Source organism: Thunnus albacares, chromosome 11 (genome assembly GCF_914725855.1).
Source record: "Thunnus albacares chromosome 11, fThuAlb1.1, whole genome shotgun sequence".
Lineage (NCBI taxonomy): Eukaryota > Metazoa > Chordata > Actinopteri > Scombriformes > Scombridae > Thunnus > Thunnus albacares.
The window spans coordinates 5,745,368-5,765,651 of record NC_058116.1 but is presented as its reverse complement, the minus strand read 5'-3'; the positions used below and the strand labels follow the sequence as shown (position 1 = coordinate 5,765,651).

The following is a 20,284-nucleotide window of genomic DNA, read 5'->3' as shown; positions in this document are numbered from 1 at the left end:
GTGTTTAAAGTGCTGTGAAAGAGACCAAACAGCAGACTGTCATTCCGTGGAAGTCAAAGAAGTCTGTTCAGCAGTAGAGGATGTGTGGAAACTATTTTTGGAAGAATGGATATTTAAAGGGAATGGTGTGACTGGACCTCTGACTTCATCAAAAGGATCAAATTGTTTGTTCTTTTCAAGACGCTCTGCCTGCAGCCATGGCTTCCCTGGGACAGATCATCTTCAGCAGGTGTGGATATAAGCTTTGAATAAGGTTTTTATAAGGTGTTCTCTACAGGTAGGGATTCAAATATGTAAACATATAGGTCTCTATAGTAATGGAAAGTATACTAAGTGCATTTTTTCAAGTTCTGTACTAGTACTTTTTTTTTTAGTATTTCCATTTTATACTACTTTATACTGCTACTCCATTACATTTCAGAGGGAAATATTGTCTATTTTCCTCCACTACATTTAACAGCTACTAGTTACTTGCAACTTTTCAGATTACGATGTTACATAAAAAACACTGAAAAAGCATTGTTAAAGATTAAACCGGTAATTTCATTTCTGAATTTCTTCAAAAAGCAGGGTCTACATGGGGCCCTTGTCATTTTTGGGATGTGTATGAGTTGTTAGCACTTCCACCAAAGAGAGATTTCTAAATGGTTTCATTTAGATAACAGTTTAAGGGCAAACGTGGAAATGATGATTTCACAAAAATCTTAAAGAAAAGGTTAGAGGAATGTCTGAAACATTTTTGTGTAGCAGGACCTCATTTTCTCTTCTCTCTTACCCTGTTAATCATCTCACAGCCCCTCAGATTCATCTTGTGACCCTTTTGAGGGCCCCTAGTTTAGGAACCACAGGATTAAACTACCTAACTCAACAGAAAGTAGTTAAAACCAGCTCTACCTTGACCAGATACGTGCAAAACAGTAAAATGCTGCTTACACATTAATGCATCAGTAACAACTACAACATGTAGTTGTCACAGAAGCCATTCTTCTGCAAGTGAGTACTCTTACTTTTGATAGTTAAAGTATATTTTGCTGTACCTTGGATTTAAAATGCAGAACTTTTACTTCTAATGAAATTATTTTACTTAAGTAAAGGATCTGAACCACCACTGTGTTTGTACAGATTTCTACAGCAGGAGGATCATCTTGTCTTGGTTGTTGTGAAGTTGATCCATGAGTCGATTTTAGCCGAAGCCCGCTGTGTGTTTGCTTCTCTGCACTTTACACAAGCTGATTTTATGTGTGTGTGTTTCTCTTTGTGTGTAGCATGATTATCCTCATCATCATATTCTCGGCCATCATCATCCTCATCTTAGCCTTGGCATTCTCAGGTAAGAACCGCATATCATCGTGACATGCTGTTATCATTAGTGATGATTAGTCTCTTTCAGGCCTCATGGGTGTGTTCATGTGTCTAAACAAAAAGACAGTTAATGTGTGTATGTCGGTGTGTACTGTACTGTACTTGAGAACAATTTTGAGGTAGTTGTACTTTACTTGAGGATTTCTGTTTTATGCTACTTTATACTTCCACTCAGCTACATTTCAGAGGGAAATATTGTACTTTCTACTCCACTACATTTATTTAACAGCTTTTACTTTTCAGATGAACATTTGTCACAATGGATAATATAACAAGCTTTTAAAATCCAACACATTGTTAAAGATGAAACCAGTGGTTTCCAACCTTTTTGGCTTTTGATGTCTTACAAAAAGCAGTGTGTAGTCAGGGTCACATTTCAGATGTCTATGAGTTGTTAACAGCTCCACCAAATAGTGATTTTTCCCTCTAAACTTCTCACATGCTTTCATTTCAATAAATGTTCAAATGATCATTTGAAAGATTAGACAAAACATTTAAAACAGATTTGTGTTTTTTCTTCTTTCCTCTCCCATTAATTATCTCACAAACCCTCAGATTTAACTGAAGCCCCTTTGGAGGGGCCCAACCCCCAGGTTGGGAACCCCTGGATTAGTTAACTGTATATGAAGTAGTTCAAACTAGCTCCACCTCCAGAGGGACGAAATGAGTACTTTTACTTTAATATTTTAAGTAAATCTTACTTAATAATACTGATGTACTTTTACTTAAGTGGGATTTTTAATGCAGAACTTTTACTTGTAATGGAGTGTTTTTACCTTGCTGTATTGGTACTTTTACTTGAGTAAAGGACCTGAATACTTCTTCAACCACTGGTGTGGTGTTATTTGTAATGTGCATTTCAATGTAGGTTGAATTTCCATCTGAGATAAATTATGTTTGTAGAGACATCTTGCTTGTTTCTCACCATTTTTTCTTTTCCTCCAACATAGACATGTTTGACTACATATGGTCCTCTTCTGGTACAGTAGGGTTTGGTTAGGTTAGCCCACCTGTAAAAGATCATATGTTCAGGTTGGGTTGGGGTTAGAGCTGTCAGTGATGCCTACACAGAATAAAACTGGGAGTGTAAACACGCAGTGTGGGGGTATTTTTTTGTTTTTCAGTACAGATATTTGCTACTCAGTCCCTGCAAGGAATGTGAGGATGTGCGTGTGCCTCTTAAGTTCAGCTGCAAAATGCAATTATCCACAGCTACACAATCTTCTAATTTTGTTTCATTTAAAAAATCTGAATCCAGATCTACATCAGAATACAATAACAAATAATCATGGAATACATGTTCCATATTTTTTTTAGTAAGGAAGCACCACTGTGGTGGTGAAGATGTTCAAAGATGCTCTCTCACAATGTTAGGAAATACATTAACAAATTCTTGGATATACACAAATAATCACTCACTTTTTCTGAAGCCCTTACTTTCCACTAAATGTCATTGAAATCTGTTACATTTTTTGATATATCCCATCTCATAGGAAAACAAAAAGGACTAAAACACCTAAACCCTGTGTTGGAGCTAATAATCTGGACATATTTTCATTGCATTTCAAGTCTGTGTCTGTGTCCTCCTCCATCAGGCTCCTTGTCTGAGGTGCAGAGCAGCAACAGATTGCCCATCGCCAACCTTGGAGAGGATAAGCTTCTAAGCTGCTATATTCACACGACCAGTGAACAAACCACATTCAGAGAAATGTCAGTAACTTGGGAGAAGAAGAAACTGAGTGGAGTTGTTTACCTGTATGAGAATGGAGCTGCAGATCTTAAGGACCAGAACTCACAGTACAAAGGGAGAACTCAGATCTTCCCTGATGCTTTGCCCAAAGGGAACGCTTCTCTGTTGCTGAGGAGTGTGAAACGTAATGACGAAGGGGAGTACACCTGCCATATCAGCTCCTCTGATGGAGGAGGGAAGGTCAACATTCACCTGAGAACAGCAGGTAAGAGTACTCGTCTTTCTACTTTCCTTGTGTTTGCTTTGATAATGAATATCTCTGAGAACATTTGTAGCAGTCTGAGTTGAAACACTCATCTGTTGAGTCAGACTATCACAGGATAGATGAGAAAAATGTCCCTTCTCTATAGTTCCCTTTAACTGTATTATTACACCTGTTTTTTTTTTTACTACTTTATTTTCAGGTATTTTATGACCTGAGGCTTAAAAAGTAGCTGTACCCAATGTGACATGACTGTTTACTGGCAGCACACTAAATATCACATAGCTGCCTTGAAAATTTGACATTGCAGCATGAATTAATGATTTTTATTTCACTTTTTCACAGCTTTTTCAGCCCCCACATTTACATTCTCAAATGGCACCCTGTCTGCTGAGGCAAGCAGGTGGTTCCCTAAACCAAACGTGACGTGGTTGGACTATTTTGGGAATGTCCTGCGGGGGAGCACGAGCTTCACGCAAAACTCTGCAGGGATATTCAGTGTAGTGAGCAGGCTTCAGCCAGTCAATGTCAGCGACACCTACACCTTCAGGATTCAAAATGACTTGGTGATTGCGGTCTCTGATGCAACAATAACAGGTACACTTTTATTTATTTTTAATAAGCATATCTGTGAATTTCAAAATCACTAGGTTGATGTGTTATGAATTGGCAGTGTATGCTGCAGAAATTTAAAGGATACTCCATGAAGTTCAGTTTACTCAGCATGACGGGTAATATTCAGTCTGTTAAAGCAGCTGCACAACGTCATTTGTGACTATGGAGAAAGTGAAAACATAGGCCTGATGATGTCATAGTGATGTCATCAGGGTTCTATCAGTTTGGGACTTCAATTTTTTAACAAAAAGCCTGCATTATAAACTAGGAGTGAGGGGTTTGAAAGACACGGGCATGGCAAGGAGGGAGCATATAATGAAAGACAGTTGAGGTGCATTATGGGTAGTGTATAGGATCCATACTAGGGATTAAAAGTCAGGATATTTTGACCTCTGCTGCTTTGATTTTGAAAGTTATTTTATTAATCTGTCTCTCACAAACACCCCAACTTTATTGAGGGAGTAAATTGGTGGAATACTCATTTAATTTAAGTGACATCAGGTGCTCATTTCTCAATAAAAACAAAACAAAACAAAAAAATAGAAAAAAATGTTTTTTTAGCATTATCTTATAATACACAAAGTTTAAAATCCAAACGAAGACAAGTATCCTCAAGAAAAAAAAATTAATTGCATTTTAAAAAAAGATTTGAATCTTTGCATCTTTGCATATTTTACAGGCTCTGGTGTTTCGAAGAACACATACTTCACCTACAGTGCTGCATCCTCCCGGCCAGGATCATACCTGAGTATTATGATCAGTGTCCTCTGCATCTATTGTCTGATCTAATCTGACACACACACACACACATTGAATTTACTTTATAAATAATGATAAAGCTGGGTGTTTGCATGTGCAGGCAACACATTTGTTTAGATTTTGATAAAGTAATGACAACATAAAGCAGTAATGTAATATTAAGTTACTTGGTTATTAATTTATTACAGTGGATGTTGTTACTGTGTAACGACAATTAACTCTGTGGTGCAAGTTCTCTGACAAGTTTTACATTTTCTTTGTATTTCCTCTGATGTACTGTATGTGTCATGTCCTAAGTGAAGGCTCTGTACATTATTTGTCAGTAAACCTTTCTGAAGCCTGAATTCAGCTTGAGTTTTATTTTTATCTGTCTGTTTATCATAAAATGAGATGAACCACCATCTTTGCGGAGAAATTGCAGCAAAATAAGAGCAATGTTAAAATATGGAAATTTTAACATATAAAAACTAAGAGTGTTACAGAGTATCATCAAATTACTGAGTTAAGTAATAAACTAAATACATTTAGTTCTGAAATAAATGCGTTTGATGTAATATTTATGATGAAAAATTAGATAATTGTGTAATTTAAGTAATTAATATAAATTAATAATTACCACTAAAGTGTTGATACTGATGTTTTTTTTCCCCTCAAGTTGATATTTTCGAAAACATACAGTACTTGAATGCAGCATTACCCATCAGCCTACACTAACTACCCGTGTGTTTACAGATGATAATCACAACATCAATCAGTCCACACATGCCATAAAATAACATATTGTTCTGTCCTGCCGGTAGATGGGGACAGTCAGGGTCCCAGTTTGGTAGTAAGGAGTCCTGGAAAGTCTTTGGACCACTCCTGACAGGCAATGGGAGGCTTCCCATTGGTCTGGTGTTGGGTGAGGTGTCAAATGTCCCGTGGATCAGTGAACGCAGCCTACTTCTGAAGGAAAGTAGGACATTCCGGTGGGATTTTAATCAATGAGCTGAAGTTTGAACAAGAACGTGTGATGGTTAAGTTTCATGTGAGTGGTTATATGCAGGAGAAAAGAACAACAGAAGTTAAGTTTCAGTACTGAAGAGTTTGTTACAGCAGGGTGGATTTTGAGCTGGTATTCAGTGTTTTGTTTTTGGCACAAGAAGTCACCGAAAACAGACAATGTCGCAGCGTGAACACAAGAAAAACGCGGAGCAGCCGACTTTAAACTCGGAACACGAGCTACACGGCGTCGCAGTGAACCCGAGGGCGGTGTGTAACATGTGTAAACGCTTGTACCGGGACCCTAAAATCCTGCCCTGTCTGCACACCTTCTGCTCCGACTGTATCGGCCAGCTGGAGCCGTTCTCGGTGTCCTCTCGCAGACACCGGGGCGGTCCGGAGGAGGGCAGGGGCGGCGAGACGGTGGAGGAAGACCGACTCGCCGTCACCGTGACGGTGCTCTGCCCCGACTGTGACTCTGAAGTGGACATCCCGCCTTCAGGGCCGGCCGGGCTCAGCATCGACCACCTAGCGCTGGACGAAGTGTTCCTGGAGACTCTGGTGACGAACGGCCCGCTGGGATGCGACCTGTGCGGGGAAGGAGGCGCCGAGAGCCGCTGCGAGGTCTGCTGTGTCAACCTGTGCGAGTTCTGCTGCCAGGCACACAGGTAGAGTCTACTCTACTCTACTCTACTCTACTCTACTCTACTCTACACTACTCTACTCTACACTACTCTACACTACACTACTCTACACTACACTACTCTACACTACTCTACTCTACTCTACTCTACTCTACTCTACTCTGTTCTACTGCCAGGCACACAGGTAGAGTCTACTCTACACTACTCTACTCTACACTACTCTACACTACTCTACTCTACTCTACACTACTCTACTCTACACTACTCTACACTACACTACTCTACACTACACTACTCTACACTACTATACTCTACACTACTCTACTCTACACTACTCTACACTACACTACTCTACACTACTCTACTCTACTCTACTCTACACTACTCTACTCTACACTGCTCTACTCTACTCTACACTACTCTACTCTACACTACTCTACACTACTCTACACTACACTACTCTACTCTACTCTACTCTACACTGCTCTACTCTACTCTACACTACTCTACACTACTCTACTCTACACTACTCTACTCTACACTACTCTACACTACTCTACTCTACTCTACTCTACTCTACACTGCTCTACTCTACTCTACACTACTCTACACTACTCTACTCTACACTACTCTACACTACTCTACTCTACTCTACTCTACTCTACTCTACTGCAGGCACACAGGTAGAGTCTACTCTACTCTACTCTACTCTACTCTACTCTACTGCAGGCACACAGGTAGAGTCTACTCTACTCTACTCTACTCTACTCTGCTCTGCTCTGCTGCCAGGCACACAGGTAGACTCTGTTCTATTCTATTCTATTCTATTCTATTCTATTCTATTCTGTTCTATTCTGTTCTTCTCTGCTGCCAGGCACACAGGTAGAGTCTGTCCTACTCTATTAAAATAACTGACATACAGACATGTATGTATCTGTATCTGTTCTATCTTATGTCTGCAGGCGGCAGAAGCGAACAGCGTCTCACTCAGTTCAGTGTCTGGAGGAGCTGAAGTCTCGAGGTCGTCTCTGCCGTCCTGTCCTCTGCTCCTTTCATCCCGGCCAGGAGCTCCGGCTCTTCTGCCAGCCCTGTGACCTGCCAGTCTGCCTGGAGTGTGCTGCCACACTGCACCGTGACCACCGCTGCTGTCCCACACTTGATGTTATCGATCGTCATGGAGACCGCATCAGAGAGCTGGTGACAGTGCGCCTTCGACCTCGCCTGGAGCAGCTGGAGCGGTCACTGCAGAAGGTACCATAGAGACTGTTTTGAAAATGATTGTTCTTTTGAGGTCACTTTATATTTTGGTGTGTCTCCCCATTTATCATACTCAGCAGCTGCCTGCTGGACCTATTTTAGCTCCAACCAAGCAGCACATTGCACAAAGTTGGATTTGAATGCTATAGTAAATAACAAATATAGTGGCAAATGTGAATCCCAACTTTAAAACAAACTTAAGAAACCTGCCACTATGTCCATGATTCTATGGATTTAACATGGGCAATGTTGTGGAAAAACATGTCTTCTCTTTTATTCAGTTGTGTGTAAACCTAGTGCTGGGCTACTTATGACATACTGTAAATCAACATAATGTAATCACCTCATTGTCAAAGTTTTGAATACACAACACCATTCTCATGTCACAACATTAAAGATTTGTCAATGACTTTTTTGCAAATATCAGGTATCCTATTTTGAAACTAAACTTTTCCTTCCCACTCTGTTACAGGTGGAAGTATCCCAGGAGGCTTTGCAGGCACGAGTGGAAGCGACTGCGAGCGAGGTGAGGGCATTTGCACGAGGCTACGCCAGCGCTGTGGAAGCCCACTGCGTGTCTCTGCTGCGTCGTCTGGAGGAGCTCCGTGTCCAACGCAGGTATGACACAACCAACATGATTACCGTGGAGTAGGAAGTGTCTTATAGGAAGTATAAGATTTTTTTGAAGTCAGCAAACAGCAGAACTTTTGTTTACTCTGCAGCCCAGAATTTGCTGAAAGTTAAACTATAGGAATAAAAATAATATCTTATTATACCTTGTTATTTTTGAAACATCTCACTCATACTCAGCTTGGAATAAAAGGTTTCATTTGAGATTGGCTGACATGACTGAGGTAGTTTTTAACGAAACAACACATGTAACTACACAATAGCTAAAATGGTTTGTCAGTTAATCGATTATTTGATCAAAACTTTTGATAATATGTAAATTGTTTAAGTCAAGTGTCAAACAAAAATGCCAAACATTCTCCAGTTTAAATTTTTCAAATGTGAGACATTTTCTGCTTTTCCTTTCATTATATTTTAGTAAATTGAATATATTTGGGTTTTAGATTGTTTGTCTGGCAAAACAAGCAATACGAAGAAATTACCATGGGCTCTGGGAAATTATGACAGACAGGTATAGATTAATTGATAATGAAAATAATTGTTAGTTGCAGCCCTAAAACTACACATTTTTCCACATATTTTCCACTTCTGGCCATCTACTATATCAGGAGAGAGGGGTTTAAACTGCTACAAAACAAATATGTGCCATAATACTTATAAAGCCCACAAACAAGATGAACTTCTCCTAATGGGACAGTTGTATTTTGTGGAGTTGTTGACTTACTGCCAACTCTGAAATTTTGCAATTTGTTGTTGTTGTTGGTGTAAAACTATAATAGGGAGACTATAACCACACCACCTGCTCTGAGTTTTTTTCAAGGAACATCAGATGCACCATATTTTCACAGAACAATATACTGCAAACTTCACTTTGATAGATATACACAGTCCACCTGGACATGTAGTGCATTCATATTTCTCACAGAGTGCAAGGGAGGTGCTACTGTCATTCACGCTATCTCTGTCCCACAGGAACCAGCTCCACCTCCAGAAGGCGCAGCTGCAGCAGGCTCTGCTGGACGTTCGAGGTGGTGTGGAGTTCGCAGAGAGACTGCTGAGCTGCGGCTCAGACGCTGAGATCCTCAGCGCCAAAGGAGTGACCCTGAGAAGACTGACCTTGCTGACAGAGAGCAGCTACGACCCCCACCTGGCAACAGTCGCCCCCGACGATGACAGCAGCATCAGCTTCATGCCCAAGGAGCCAGCAGGGGAGGTGGAGGGCTACCCGGTGGTCGGGGTAATCCACTCTAAGACGGTGGATCTCAGCAAGTGCACCATCGAAGGAGAAGGTAAACAGAGCTTAATGCAAGTACTTTCTGTTTTCTGTAATGAAAAACAAAATGTCAGGATCATGTGACACTTCTTGTTCTTAGAAGTTTGTGATGTTAGTCATGTAGGAGTTTCATCTTTGCACACCACTGGGGTTAAAGTTGGTTTGTTAACATGTAAATTGTGTATTACAGACTTGAGACTTTCAGTTAATACTGACAAAGCTTTATTATCTTCATTAGGCAAATATGCAGGTAAATATTCATGAATTAATTGCAAAACAAGTATTCCTGGTATCAGGTGTTAATTGAGAGTTTTGTACTTTTCTTTCTTTGGATTTTCTGCCTGTTTAAATTGCTGCTCTGCTCCCTTTCCCCAGTCATTACACAGTATGTATGTTTCTGATAGGTGTATCCTGTATTCAGTTATTATCTCTATTTTAAAAGCTTGATGCAGTTTGTTACCCCAACCACCTGTTTAACTAAATACTTTTTAAAGTGCTATTTGACCTGGCAAGAAAACCAAAGCTTTATTTCTAGAGATCACTGGGAGTAGTTGTAGGCAGGTGGGTGTAGAGGGGATGAGTTTTGGGTAAGTACTGGGGGGGTCTACAGTTCTCCTGGAGCAGCCAGTTAAAGATTATTACCTTCCTGGTGCTTTGGCTCAAAGACAGAAATTCCTTTGGAACTGAAGGAATGTTGAGGTGACTCAACAGGCCTGAAGGCAGTACACCGAGGGAGTGTTTACACACAAACACACACATCGTGAAAGAGAGGAGGTGCAGGATACATTTACATGTGACATTGCAAGTGGCTATGGGGCATTTTCGAGTAACAGGAATGACATTTTTTAAGACCAAAGGCATTTAGTTAGGCCTCCAGTGTTTCATAATAGAAGAAAAACACACACACACACACACACTCAATCAGCAGGCAACATGACAGATTAGATTTTTTAGTAGAGTGACTACTGCGATGTGCAGTTAATTCACAGGGAAAAACATTAATTTAAGAGGAATTATACAGATGAGCCATGTGTGGCCCTGGGTTACTCATTTTTCTCTGACTGTACACGTACATCTACTGTAAATCATCACTCAGTAATGGGAAAAATGAATAAAAGCAATAAGCTTTATTATTGCACAAACACATTTAGAACAATAGGTTTCATTCAAAGCAGTTAAAGGCTCAGGTGGGCATTTTCACTGTCCAAAATGAACAAAGATGAATCAAAAATAATAATAATAGATAAATGTATGATTAATATAATCCTTAGTTTCAGCCCTAACATAATACCCAAAATAGCATTTCATTGTATAGTGATATTGTCCTTATCACGCCCTACCAACACACACACTCACTCACTCACTCACTCACTCACTCACTCACTCACTCACTCACTCACTCACTCACTCAGCAGAAATTTGTGAAAGCTTGTCTCTGTGAGAAGCTTAGCTACAAGTAGTGTTTACCTGTGTTAGAGATGGTAAATAACATTTAGTGAAGCAAATAACAACTTGTATGCGGAGTCCCTGAGGTGTCAAAGAACAATGTATCGTTGGGAGGCTTGCCAAAAGGTCGGCCAGCTGAGTGTGTGTTGTACCGTGTCAGGCGTTTGTTTGGGTGCGGGCCTGTGTCGGCGTAGGACTGGGTGTATTTTGTTTGATTTGGGACCGCAAAGAACACTTCGCCCTGCAGTGACCTTTCCATTTATCGAAACGGCGCCACACTTCTTTGACGTTTTAATGTGTGTTCTCCTTTTTTATGTGAAGGAATGGACTACATAAATCCACTGTATCACCACATCAGCTAAACCAGCTTTTTCTACCTTTTAAGTTCCTCCCAACTTAACTTTCACTGTGTAAAGCCACATCAGCTTTACACAGTGTAACTCTTCCATTTAAGTGAGCAGGTAAAGCCCAGACATCTGTGTTGACTATAAGAAAGTAGAAATCACAGAGGCTTAGTGACGATTATCCTCTCTGTGTGATAAGAGGGTTTGAAGTGGTGGATTTGGACCTTTAGGCTGTACAGCACAGGTGAGATGGAGGCCAGAACAGTTGCGGGTGTAGTGGTGACAGCTGCTGGGTACTCGGCTTAGCAAGAACACATAAATTCACAGATAATGCACACCCATTAGTGGCAGCACAGTAGCAGTGTTCATAGAAAGAGTGGTCCAAATGATAGTAATTGTAGTAGCAGAAGGAGCTTTTTAGCAATGGCAGTGGTTGTAATTTCTGTACCCTGTAATCAAAGCGTATATTTGTATAAAAGTAATACAGGTGTCAGTACTTACATGGTTATCTTCATTACTGATTAATCTGCTGGTTATTTTTCAAATAATTGCTGGGTCCATTATATGTCTTTAAAATAGTGAAAAATAGCCATCAGTGTCCCAGAGTCAAAGATGATATCATCACATTGCATTGATCATTATTCTGTTGATCAAGTAATTATTTAAACCACTACTTGTTTCAGCTCTTATTATAGACTAGCTCATATTGTGTGACTTTAAAGCCTCATTATGTAACTTTTGCTGTCCAGCAGCCACTGTGGACACAAGTACCAAATACAAGATATGGTACATTAAGTTTGCCTCATTTTCCCAGGAATAATGATTTTAAATTTATTATAACAGTAGTGTGAAACAATAGAAATATAAGGTAAACTGTTAAATAAACAGAAAGAGAAAATCATGATAGAAGTTTCAATTTCAGATGCTTTTAGAAATGCAATTGTAACATTTGATAGTGTAGAGTAGGGCAGCAACTAACAATTATTCTCATTATCAATTGTTTTCTCAATTAATTATTTTCTTTATCCTTAACTGACATCTTGAAATGTCCTTGTTTTTTGTCCGTAAAATATTCTGTTTATTATAATGTACCAAAATCTCACATTTGAGAAGCTGAAACCAGCAAATATTTGGTATTTTTTTCTTTAAAAAAAAAAGATTTAACAATTATTTGATTATAATTGATTGAAAAAAGATGCAGCTTAATTTTCTATCGATCAACTAATCGCGTTTGTCTTGAAATAAAATAATAAACAGGGACGTTCTATTGGGAAATTAAGATTTGAGACCACAAATATGTACCCTGCTGAGATGTTTCTTTCATACTAAAATGTAGTGTTATAGTAGCACAAGTAGGTAAGAGAAGAGTCATAAAGTCAACAGATTCACAGCAATATCTCTTTAAGTCAGCTAACATTAGCCACCAGAAGCTACTGGTCATACCGGATCACGTAAGGCTGTTACGACAAAATCCCTGATTGTATTGAACTGAGCATTATGTGTGTTTTACATCTGGGTTTAAATTTTTAAGAGGAAGATTGTGTTATTTTGTCTTTCAGACCTTTCAGGCTCTTGTTTAAAAGGTGCTTCGTAGCTCATGAGCTCATCTCTGTGATGTGCATATACATGAAGTCATTTCTGCACAATTTCACAATTAATGGTGCCAGTTTTAGATTTATACAGCACTTGAATAAATGTAGTGTTTATTGTACTGTTACATCCGCCTGTAGTAGTATCAGTAGTAGTTGTAGTAGTAACAGTAATAAGTAACACAAGTAGAGATGGTATCAGAAGTAGCAGCAGTAATAGTTGCAGTAATGATGTGTTTAGCAGCAGTAGCATCAGGTAGTAATAGAAGGAGTAGAAACAGAATTAGAAGTATTTTCATTAGCAACAGTAGCAACTCCAACAGCATCCAAACACATCACCCTGAAGCCCCTGGAGAACGCTGAACAATAGCAGATGAAAACACAGTGTAGGATCATTACTTATCCAGCAGCTAATAGAAAGAAAATGCAAAGCAACATCAATCATTGATGTAAACACAAATTATGTTAGCTTTAACACCACAACGACCCCACAACAGCTGATGAATATCTTGTGCGAGCGGAGCACCGGCTAATGAAACACTAAATAATGACGGGAGGTTTCGGAAAACCGTAGTCAGCATCTCTGGAGCCCAGCTGAGCCTAAAGTCACTCTCAAACTGGCTGCAAGCACCATATGTTTAGGGAGAAAGTGGCTTACGTAAGCACTCAATGCAGTGGACACAAGACAAATGTCTGAGCGTCTGTGTTGTGTGTTGTGTCTGAAGTGCCTCCTCTTCAGTGCCCGTGCAGCATCGCCTGTTAAACTTGGAGAGACGCTTCTTCTGAGTGTGTTTGTATGTGTGTGACTGTCTTTCTGCGTCTTGTGTGTTTGCAAAGTGTGTGCCTACACTGTATATATTTGCATGACAAACTTTTCTTTTCTCTCAAGCTATGAGTGTGTTCTCTCTGACCTCTCTGCCTTGCTTTCTCTTTAGTGTGTGTCCATGCTTTCTGCTTTCTTCTCAGGTGAGGGCAGGCTGATTAATGCCCAAACGTTTGGAATGAGATGTTCAGTAATCACATATGAGTGCATTGTTCAAGTGTTATATACTTTTAGCCATGTAGTTTAAGTTTTTGTCACTCTGCGCATTCGTCTGGCCTCTCACATCTCACCCCTCTTTCTCACAGGCCTACAGCGAGGGAGGGAAGGCCAGCAGGGTCACTTCACCCTGGTGTGCCGAGACTCAGCTGGAGAACAGATGGCACGAGGTGGGGAGCACGTCCTGGTCAGCATCGTTCACAAAGAGAAGAAAAACTGGTGAGTTAATAATAGAGCCTTAGCTACACCAAGTATTTCTGATTCACCAAGTTAGAGGAAAGTGGCAGGAGGCCTAGTAGATTAAAAAAAAAATCATCCTGCTGAAGCGTCTTGAAGCAAAGCAGTGTGGTTTTATCCTTACACTAGGGGAACTTTCAATGGTGATCCAGTGCCAAACTGCAGTTTTTGGTGTCGAGATTGATTGTGTTTTATGTCGTCTTCTACCCATCTGCTCAGAACAAGACCACATAATCCTGAACACCTGTGTGTTGAGCTATTTTTGTCACTTTGGTTGGAGGAGACAGGCCCTTATAGAGACCTTTCTAAAATGATTCAACATTCTTCAAGCAGAAAATATAGTTGATTTTAGCAAATAATGCCAGGAAGACTAATATCTTATTCTTATGAGCATCTCTTATCCACAACAGCTTTATATATGAATGCCTGCTTTTTCAGACAATTAGGCTAACTCCTTTACAGCCTTATAAAGACATGCATGTGCATGTATTTCGTCTTCAGTGTGTAATTTGAATGTGCATTGTCAAAGCACAGTCACAAAGACCAGATCCACTATAATTAACCATTGATAAAATCGAGTGCAACCAGCACCAACTACTAACCACACAAACCTCTTGTACACTTTGAAGTGGTCGACTACTATCTCACAGCGTCTCAGTTGATGCACTAAAAGTCATCAGCAGTGTTGGAGGCAGTGAGGACCTCTAGAGGTCAACCAGTGACTGCAATGCCCAATACGATGTAGTGGAGAAGAATCTGTGTTGGTTAAATTTCATGGCAGGATTTATTGTTTTTAAAAAAAATGATCATCATTTGTGGAGTGTAAATAAGATCATTATGGGAACTGTCAGTGAGATAAATGAGCTCAAAGTAACAGGCTGCACCCTTTTTATTAAGATTGGCTTGTTTTTCTACAAGCAATTTTTTTTTTAAGAATGCTATTAACTCATGAAAATTGTACACATAGTGGCTTTAACTGTGGTTAACAGCTGTGGTTACTGTGTTGATAACCGGATGTAGAGAAGCAGAACACAGATGTGATGTTACAGTAATACAAGGAAGTGTGAGAAAGAAACATGATGAGAGAAGATGAAATGCATGCCCTTAAAAGTGTTATCATTCTGTAGTATTAAAAAGTTTTTTTTTTCCACTAGCACAGTGGAGACGACAGTGGTTGACAACAACGATGGGTCCTACACGGTTTCATACACACCTGAAGAGCTGGGAGCTTACTCAGTGTGGGTTTGTGTCAAAGCCCAACATGTCAAGGTACAAAATCAACACACAGAGGTTTAACATTTGAAAATAGGAGAAAGTTAAAGGAAAGTATACCAACATTAAAGTTTGAATGTATTTTTTTTTCCTTTCTCAAAACAGTTATTTATCACATTTTGCAGTTGAGATGTTATGTTAAAATAGACATGGCCTTGCCAGCAGCTATCAGCGCATCGCCTCCAGTCTGTTAACATCATCCTGACAAATGAAATCCATGTGGGCAAAATTCTCTCCTGGCAAAATGTTAAAACAGCCCTGATGTTACATTTATCAACTAAAATGTTTAATAAATCAAAGAATCAATGATCAGAATGGCTTCACTTGTCTGTTTTCATCTAAGTGACTGACTGACTGACCGTGTCCTGGCTCGTCCTGCAGGGTTCTCCGTTCATCCTAAATGTGAAGAGGAAGTTCAGGCGTCACACTGGAACGTTTCACTGCTGCTCCTTCTGCTCCAGTGGAGGAGCCAAAGAGGCTCGCTGTGGCTGTCCAGGAACTATGCCAGGTACACAGAGGAAATCTTCAAAATGTGCACTTATACCATTTTTATTCAAGTCTTTTTTTGTTTTGTTTTGGGGTTTTTTTTGCAATGGACGAGTGTCAGGCACTGCACTGACAAAACAGAAGCAGAGACAATTTGTAACCAGGGCCTTTATTGTATTATTGGACAAGACTGTCATCAGTGCTTTTTGAATGACTTTTTTGCTCATGATGATATTCGTGTGGCACTTGAGTCTTTTTACGAGGAAGATATTTAGCTCTCTCTGCTCTCCATGTGTGCTTACATTTAAGTTCATTTGGTTAACGCACACAGCAGCCATCCGTAAGATAAACTTAATATATTGCAAATGTCATTTCTCTGTCGATCTACAGCGAGCATGTCCAGGAACATTGTCTGGAAGTTGTTGAAATGCATTGTGGTTAATGTATGAAAAGTTATGTGTATTTAAAAGAAGCAGAATTGGATGAAAGTATGGAAATAACGTACATAATTCATGATAGATTTATGATATACAATCGTGTAAGAAGGTAAATCATTTTTACCTTCAGTAATAGTGGTAGTTCCTAAAAATAAACCAAAAATAAAGCACTGCTGTAATTCTGCTGCATGTCCTTCAACATAAATGAAGAAAAAGTGGTGAATTGAAGAAGGAGGTTGCGCTTCAACAATGGGATTCTCAGTGGAGTGCTAAACCCAAAATCCAGTAGGCATGTTCCAAAAATGAAAAAATGACCAATCTCAAGTATACAATGAAATCTTATTTAAATCCCATTGCATACAAAATGAAACTTCACAAACACAAACACAAACACTGCTACTGACCATCATACACACAAATGTTTTGGATATACACATTCAACACTAAGACACCAAATGGACTTAATGATGACTTCAGCTTAAAATGTTTTTTAGGTTAAAACTGTCTGTAACCTATATAACCTTTTATTGCCATCTAGTGTATGTTCTTAGTGGGAACTCAATGATGGTTAGTAGCAGTGTTTGTGTTTGTGAACATGCATGTTTGTATGCAATGGGATTTAAATAAGATTTCATTGTAAACTTGAGATTGGTCCCTGTGTCTAGAACCATGGGACGAGAAGGGTGATTGGTTCCCAAATGATTTGGTCCAACCCCCAGCTGTGTACTAACTCTGCCCTTGTATATATGAGTGAATTGAACCTATATACTTAAAACGCTCTGAAGAAGGCTCTGTGCCAAAACACGTAAGCATTTTTCTAATGTGATGTGAGCCAAATAAACAAGTGAAATGTTAATATTTTGTCCTCCTTGACTGGAAAATTGAGAAGAAAAAGTGGTGTATGCGTCCCTGTGCAATGCCACACAAATCCTGCTTTTGTTCCTGATCTCATGTCGTGTCCTATCTGACTGCAGGAGGATTTAAAGGCTGCGGTCACAGCCATAAGGGTCACCCCGGGAAGCCCCACTGGTCTTGCTGTGGCAGCACCGTGGAGCAGTCTGAATGTTTGCTTGCCAGCGTGTTGGCTGCAGTATCCCCCCGCGGCCACCTACGCACTGTGGAGCTCTGAGGCGACGTGGAGACAAGACCTATCAAGATGATGCAAGTTAATAAAGGATGGCAACAACCAAAAGGTTAGAGCAGCAGGGGAGTAAGCTTACGGTTGTTGGTGTGAATATTGGGCAGACTTGAAAAGGTCAGACAAGGAAACTGAAGCTCTAAAGACACAGTGACAGGCACAGGCAGGACATCACAGTTGCTGTGTCCTCTGGCAGACACTCTGCTAGTTGTTGGCCTAATTGTGATACAGGAGCCAGCATACCATTAGATACTAGCAAATAAGACACACATCAAAATGTTTCAGGCCATGTTTTAAAGTGCCTTTAGTGCCCCTCCAGGCACTGCCTACACAGTCTGACTGAACTTTAACCACTTTTTATGCACACATTGCAGGAGCTTGAATCACTGAAAGACAAGATGCGTGATCTACTCAATAATGACATTGTCACAGTCATACAAGAGTTCATCCATGTGAGATGCTCAGTCTCCTACTAAAGCAAACGTGTGAAGGGTGCATGTTTACAGTTTACCAGCAATCTTTCAGTCTCAGGCTGATGTGTTGAACCTGGAAGATGCTGTCTGTTTCAAAGATGCTGAAATCTGTTCCAAACTCATTAGACTGGAAACATCAAAAATGACCAGACTGTTGTCCTGAACACTTTCTCTGAGAGTACACAGGAGAATACACAGAGGGAAGAACTGTGATCCTCACAAGCGTTTACATTCTCATGAATAAGTTTATTTTGGGAGGCAAGTAATTACTTACTATCAACTATGTAATTATGAAGTAATTAGTGGTGCAAAATAGAGCCCAACACATAAATCAGTAGGCAGATATTATCGACCAGTACTGACTCAACGTCAGCCGATAAGTAACAGGAAATTGCAGTATAAAAATGCCAAATATATGTTTAAAGTATCACTTATTACATTTGTCCACCAGAGAGGACTGACAAAAAGTGTCAAATGTCCTCCTGCTCAGTACATCAGTTGTTCACAATTGTTTAAAACTCAAATTTAAAGGAACCTCATCAAAATGTTTGTTTATTTTATGCATTTATCTAAAAAAAGAAAAAATGAATATTGGCGAATATATCATTATCAAAATTTTTAAACGCTGAAATAGCGACAATCCAGTATCAAATGGGCCATAGTACAAAAACATCTTTGTATGAAGAAATAACATTATAATGCTACATTTAAAACATTGTATTTAATTGTTCATGTCTGCTCTGAGTACCTAGAATTTATTTACTATGTTACTTACTACAGGTTATTTACCACTATTGACCTTGTTTTTATGGGTAAACTATGGGTTGCTTGGCATAGTTTCCCAATAAATACCAAGTGATTACTCTACTATTATTACTTTATTTTATTTTATTTCTTTCTGCTCACTTCAGGTTAATTTTTATAACAATAATTACTGTATATTCACTAGTAAAACTGCCTCCTACTGTAGAAGTATTAACAATAGGAACTTACTCTTTTGGTGGGTATGTAGTAACCAAATAAGTAATTACAGAAAAAATGACAAAATATTAAATAATTATCTTCCAAATTACCAAATATTATTAATACATGAAAATGATCAATAATAAATGAATACTTTTTATTTGCTGCATGTAATGTTTTATTATTTCATGGTACTAACAGCACATTTGTTAAAATAATAATGATTATTATTAATTATGTTCCATTGATGAGTTGATCCATATTCTGTGTTGTCATGTGTTGGGAGAATACTGTCTGTTTCCCATACATACATATATGCATTATTGTGGTCAGGATAGAAAGGTGCATACAAACAATTCATCCTGAATATTTCATGAATCATACAGAAACGCCTGTGAATTCTCTCAGGATTCTTTGGAGGCTGTTAAAAATGTGAAAAATATTCTATTTCCAAACTACAACATGTGTGAATGTAAAAATTTCACATGTCATTCAAAAGAGCTTATCATTATTTTGAGGAGAAAGTCAGTCAAATCTACACATGGTCTTTTTTTTCCCCTTCAGTTTCATTAGCGAGCAGCTACACTATGCCTTCTAGTGAGGAGGGCTTCATCTGGGAAACACTGTGACCTCGAGGGTGCCGTCACCTTCCTCATAGAATACAAAATTGTTCCTCTCCTGAGGCGGTGTCACAGTACTGACTTAAACCACTAACACGGAACTCATAATGAGCCACTTATTGCCTTTGTGTTTTTTCCTGTATTCCTGAACATGCCTTATTGTGAGTGTGACTGCAGGTAGAAATGTTTTTTTAATATTAAAATATGTTGGATCTGCTGATTTTAAAGACGAATAGTAAAGTAGACCTATGCAAATGGCTAACATGATGACTAATCTTTCATGATTTGTGGTCCAAAGTCTTCAGAATGACAGGGAGCTTCTAACACTGTGAGTATGTTGCTGCTGTTCACATTTTGAGATGTTTCTATTACACGCTGACTGTAAGTTCATCTGTATGTTAAAGTGTTACACACTACCTTGTTGTGCTCCACTACTTTTTACTGAAACATCTGCACAATAAAATAAACACATTTATTTGTCCGTTTTCATATGCTGCCTGATTCTTGATGGTGTGACATGTTTACTGAATTAACAGGAAACTTCTAGAGAGCCTGAAAATTTCACCCGTTCCAGTTAGTGTTGCACAAGAGGAATTGACTTTTATTTGTCTTCATTTCAACCAGTATTGTGCCCTGTAAAGCAACAAAAACTCCTCTTTACACTGGAGTTAAAACAAATAACAAGTGTGCTTGCATTTGCATGAAACATACATGAAAATGAGACTGTTAACCAGAGAAGTTTCCAGTGAATACAACTAGTAGAATAA

At 39.2% G+C, this 20,284-nt stretch overlaps 2 protein-coding genes across 3 annotated transcripts; both read left to right on the top strand.

The window, feature by feature from the left end:
• The first annotated feature begins 197 nt into the window (after positions 1 to 197).
• On the top strand, positions 198 to 5,195 carry vtcn1 (V-set domain containing T cell activation inhibitor 1). The gene is made up of 5 exons (XM_044366148.1): positions 198 to 229; positions 1,266 to 1,330; positions 2,958 to 3,317; positions 3,660 to 3,911; positions 4,609 to 5,195. Exons 1-5 carry the CDS (start codon positions 198 to 200, stop codon positions 4,716 to 4,718), a joined length of 819 nt encoding a protein of 272 aa, XP_044222083.1. The 3' UTR covers positions 4,719 to 5,195.
• A 125-nt stretch (positions 5,196 to 5,320) lies between these two features.
• Positions 5,321 to 20,006, top strand: trim45 (tripartite motif containing 45). Of its 2 annotated transcripts, XR_006406142.1 has the most exons (9): positions 5,321 to 6,337; positions 7,276 to 7,564; positions 8,043 to 8,188; positions 9,173 to 9,489; positions 13,981 to 14,110; positions 15,283 to 15,397; positions 15,782 to 15,908; positions 17,298 to 17,516; positions 19,462 to 20,006. XR_006406142.1 is itself a non-coding variant. In XM_044366685.1 (8 exons), exons 1-8 carry the CDS (start codon positions 5,850 to 5,852, stop codon positions 17,450 to 17,452), a joined length of 1,767 nt encoding a protein of 588 aa, XP_044222620.1. In that variant the 5' UTR covers positions 5,322 to 5,849; the 3' UTR covers positions 17,453 to 20,006. The 2 variants fall into 2 exon arrangements, 1 of the variants encoding a protein (XP_044222620.1); XM_044366685.1 differs by having other exon boundaries at positions 5,322 to 6,337; positions 17,298 to 20,006.
• The last annotated feature ends 278 nt before the right edge of the window (positions 20,007 to 20,284 follow it).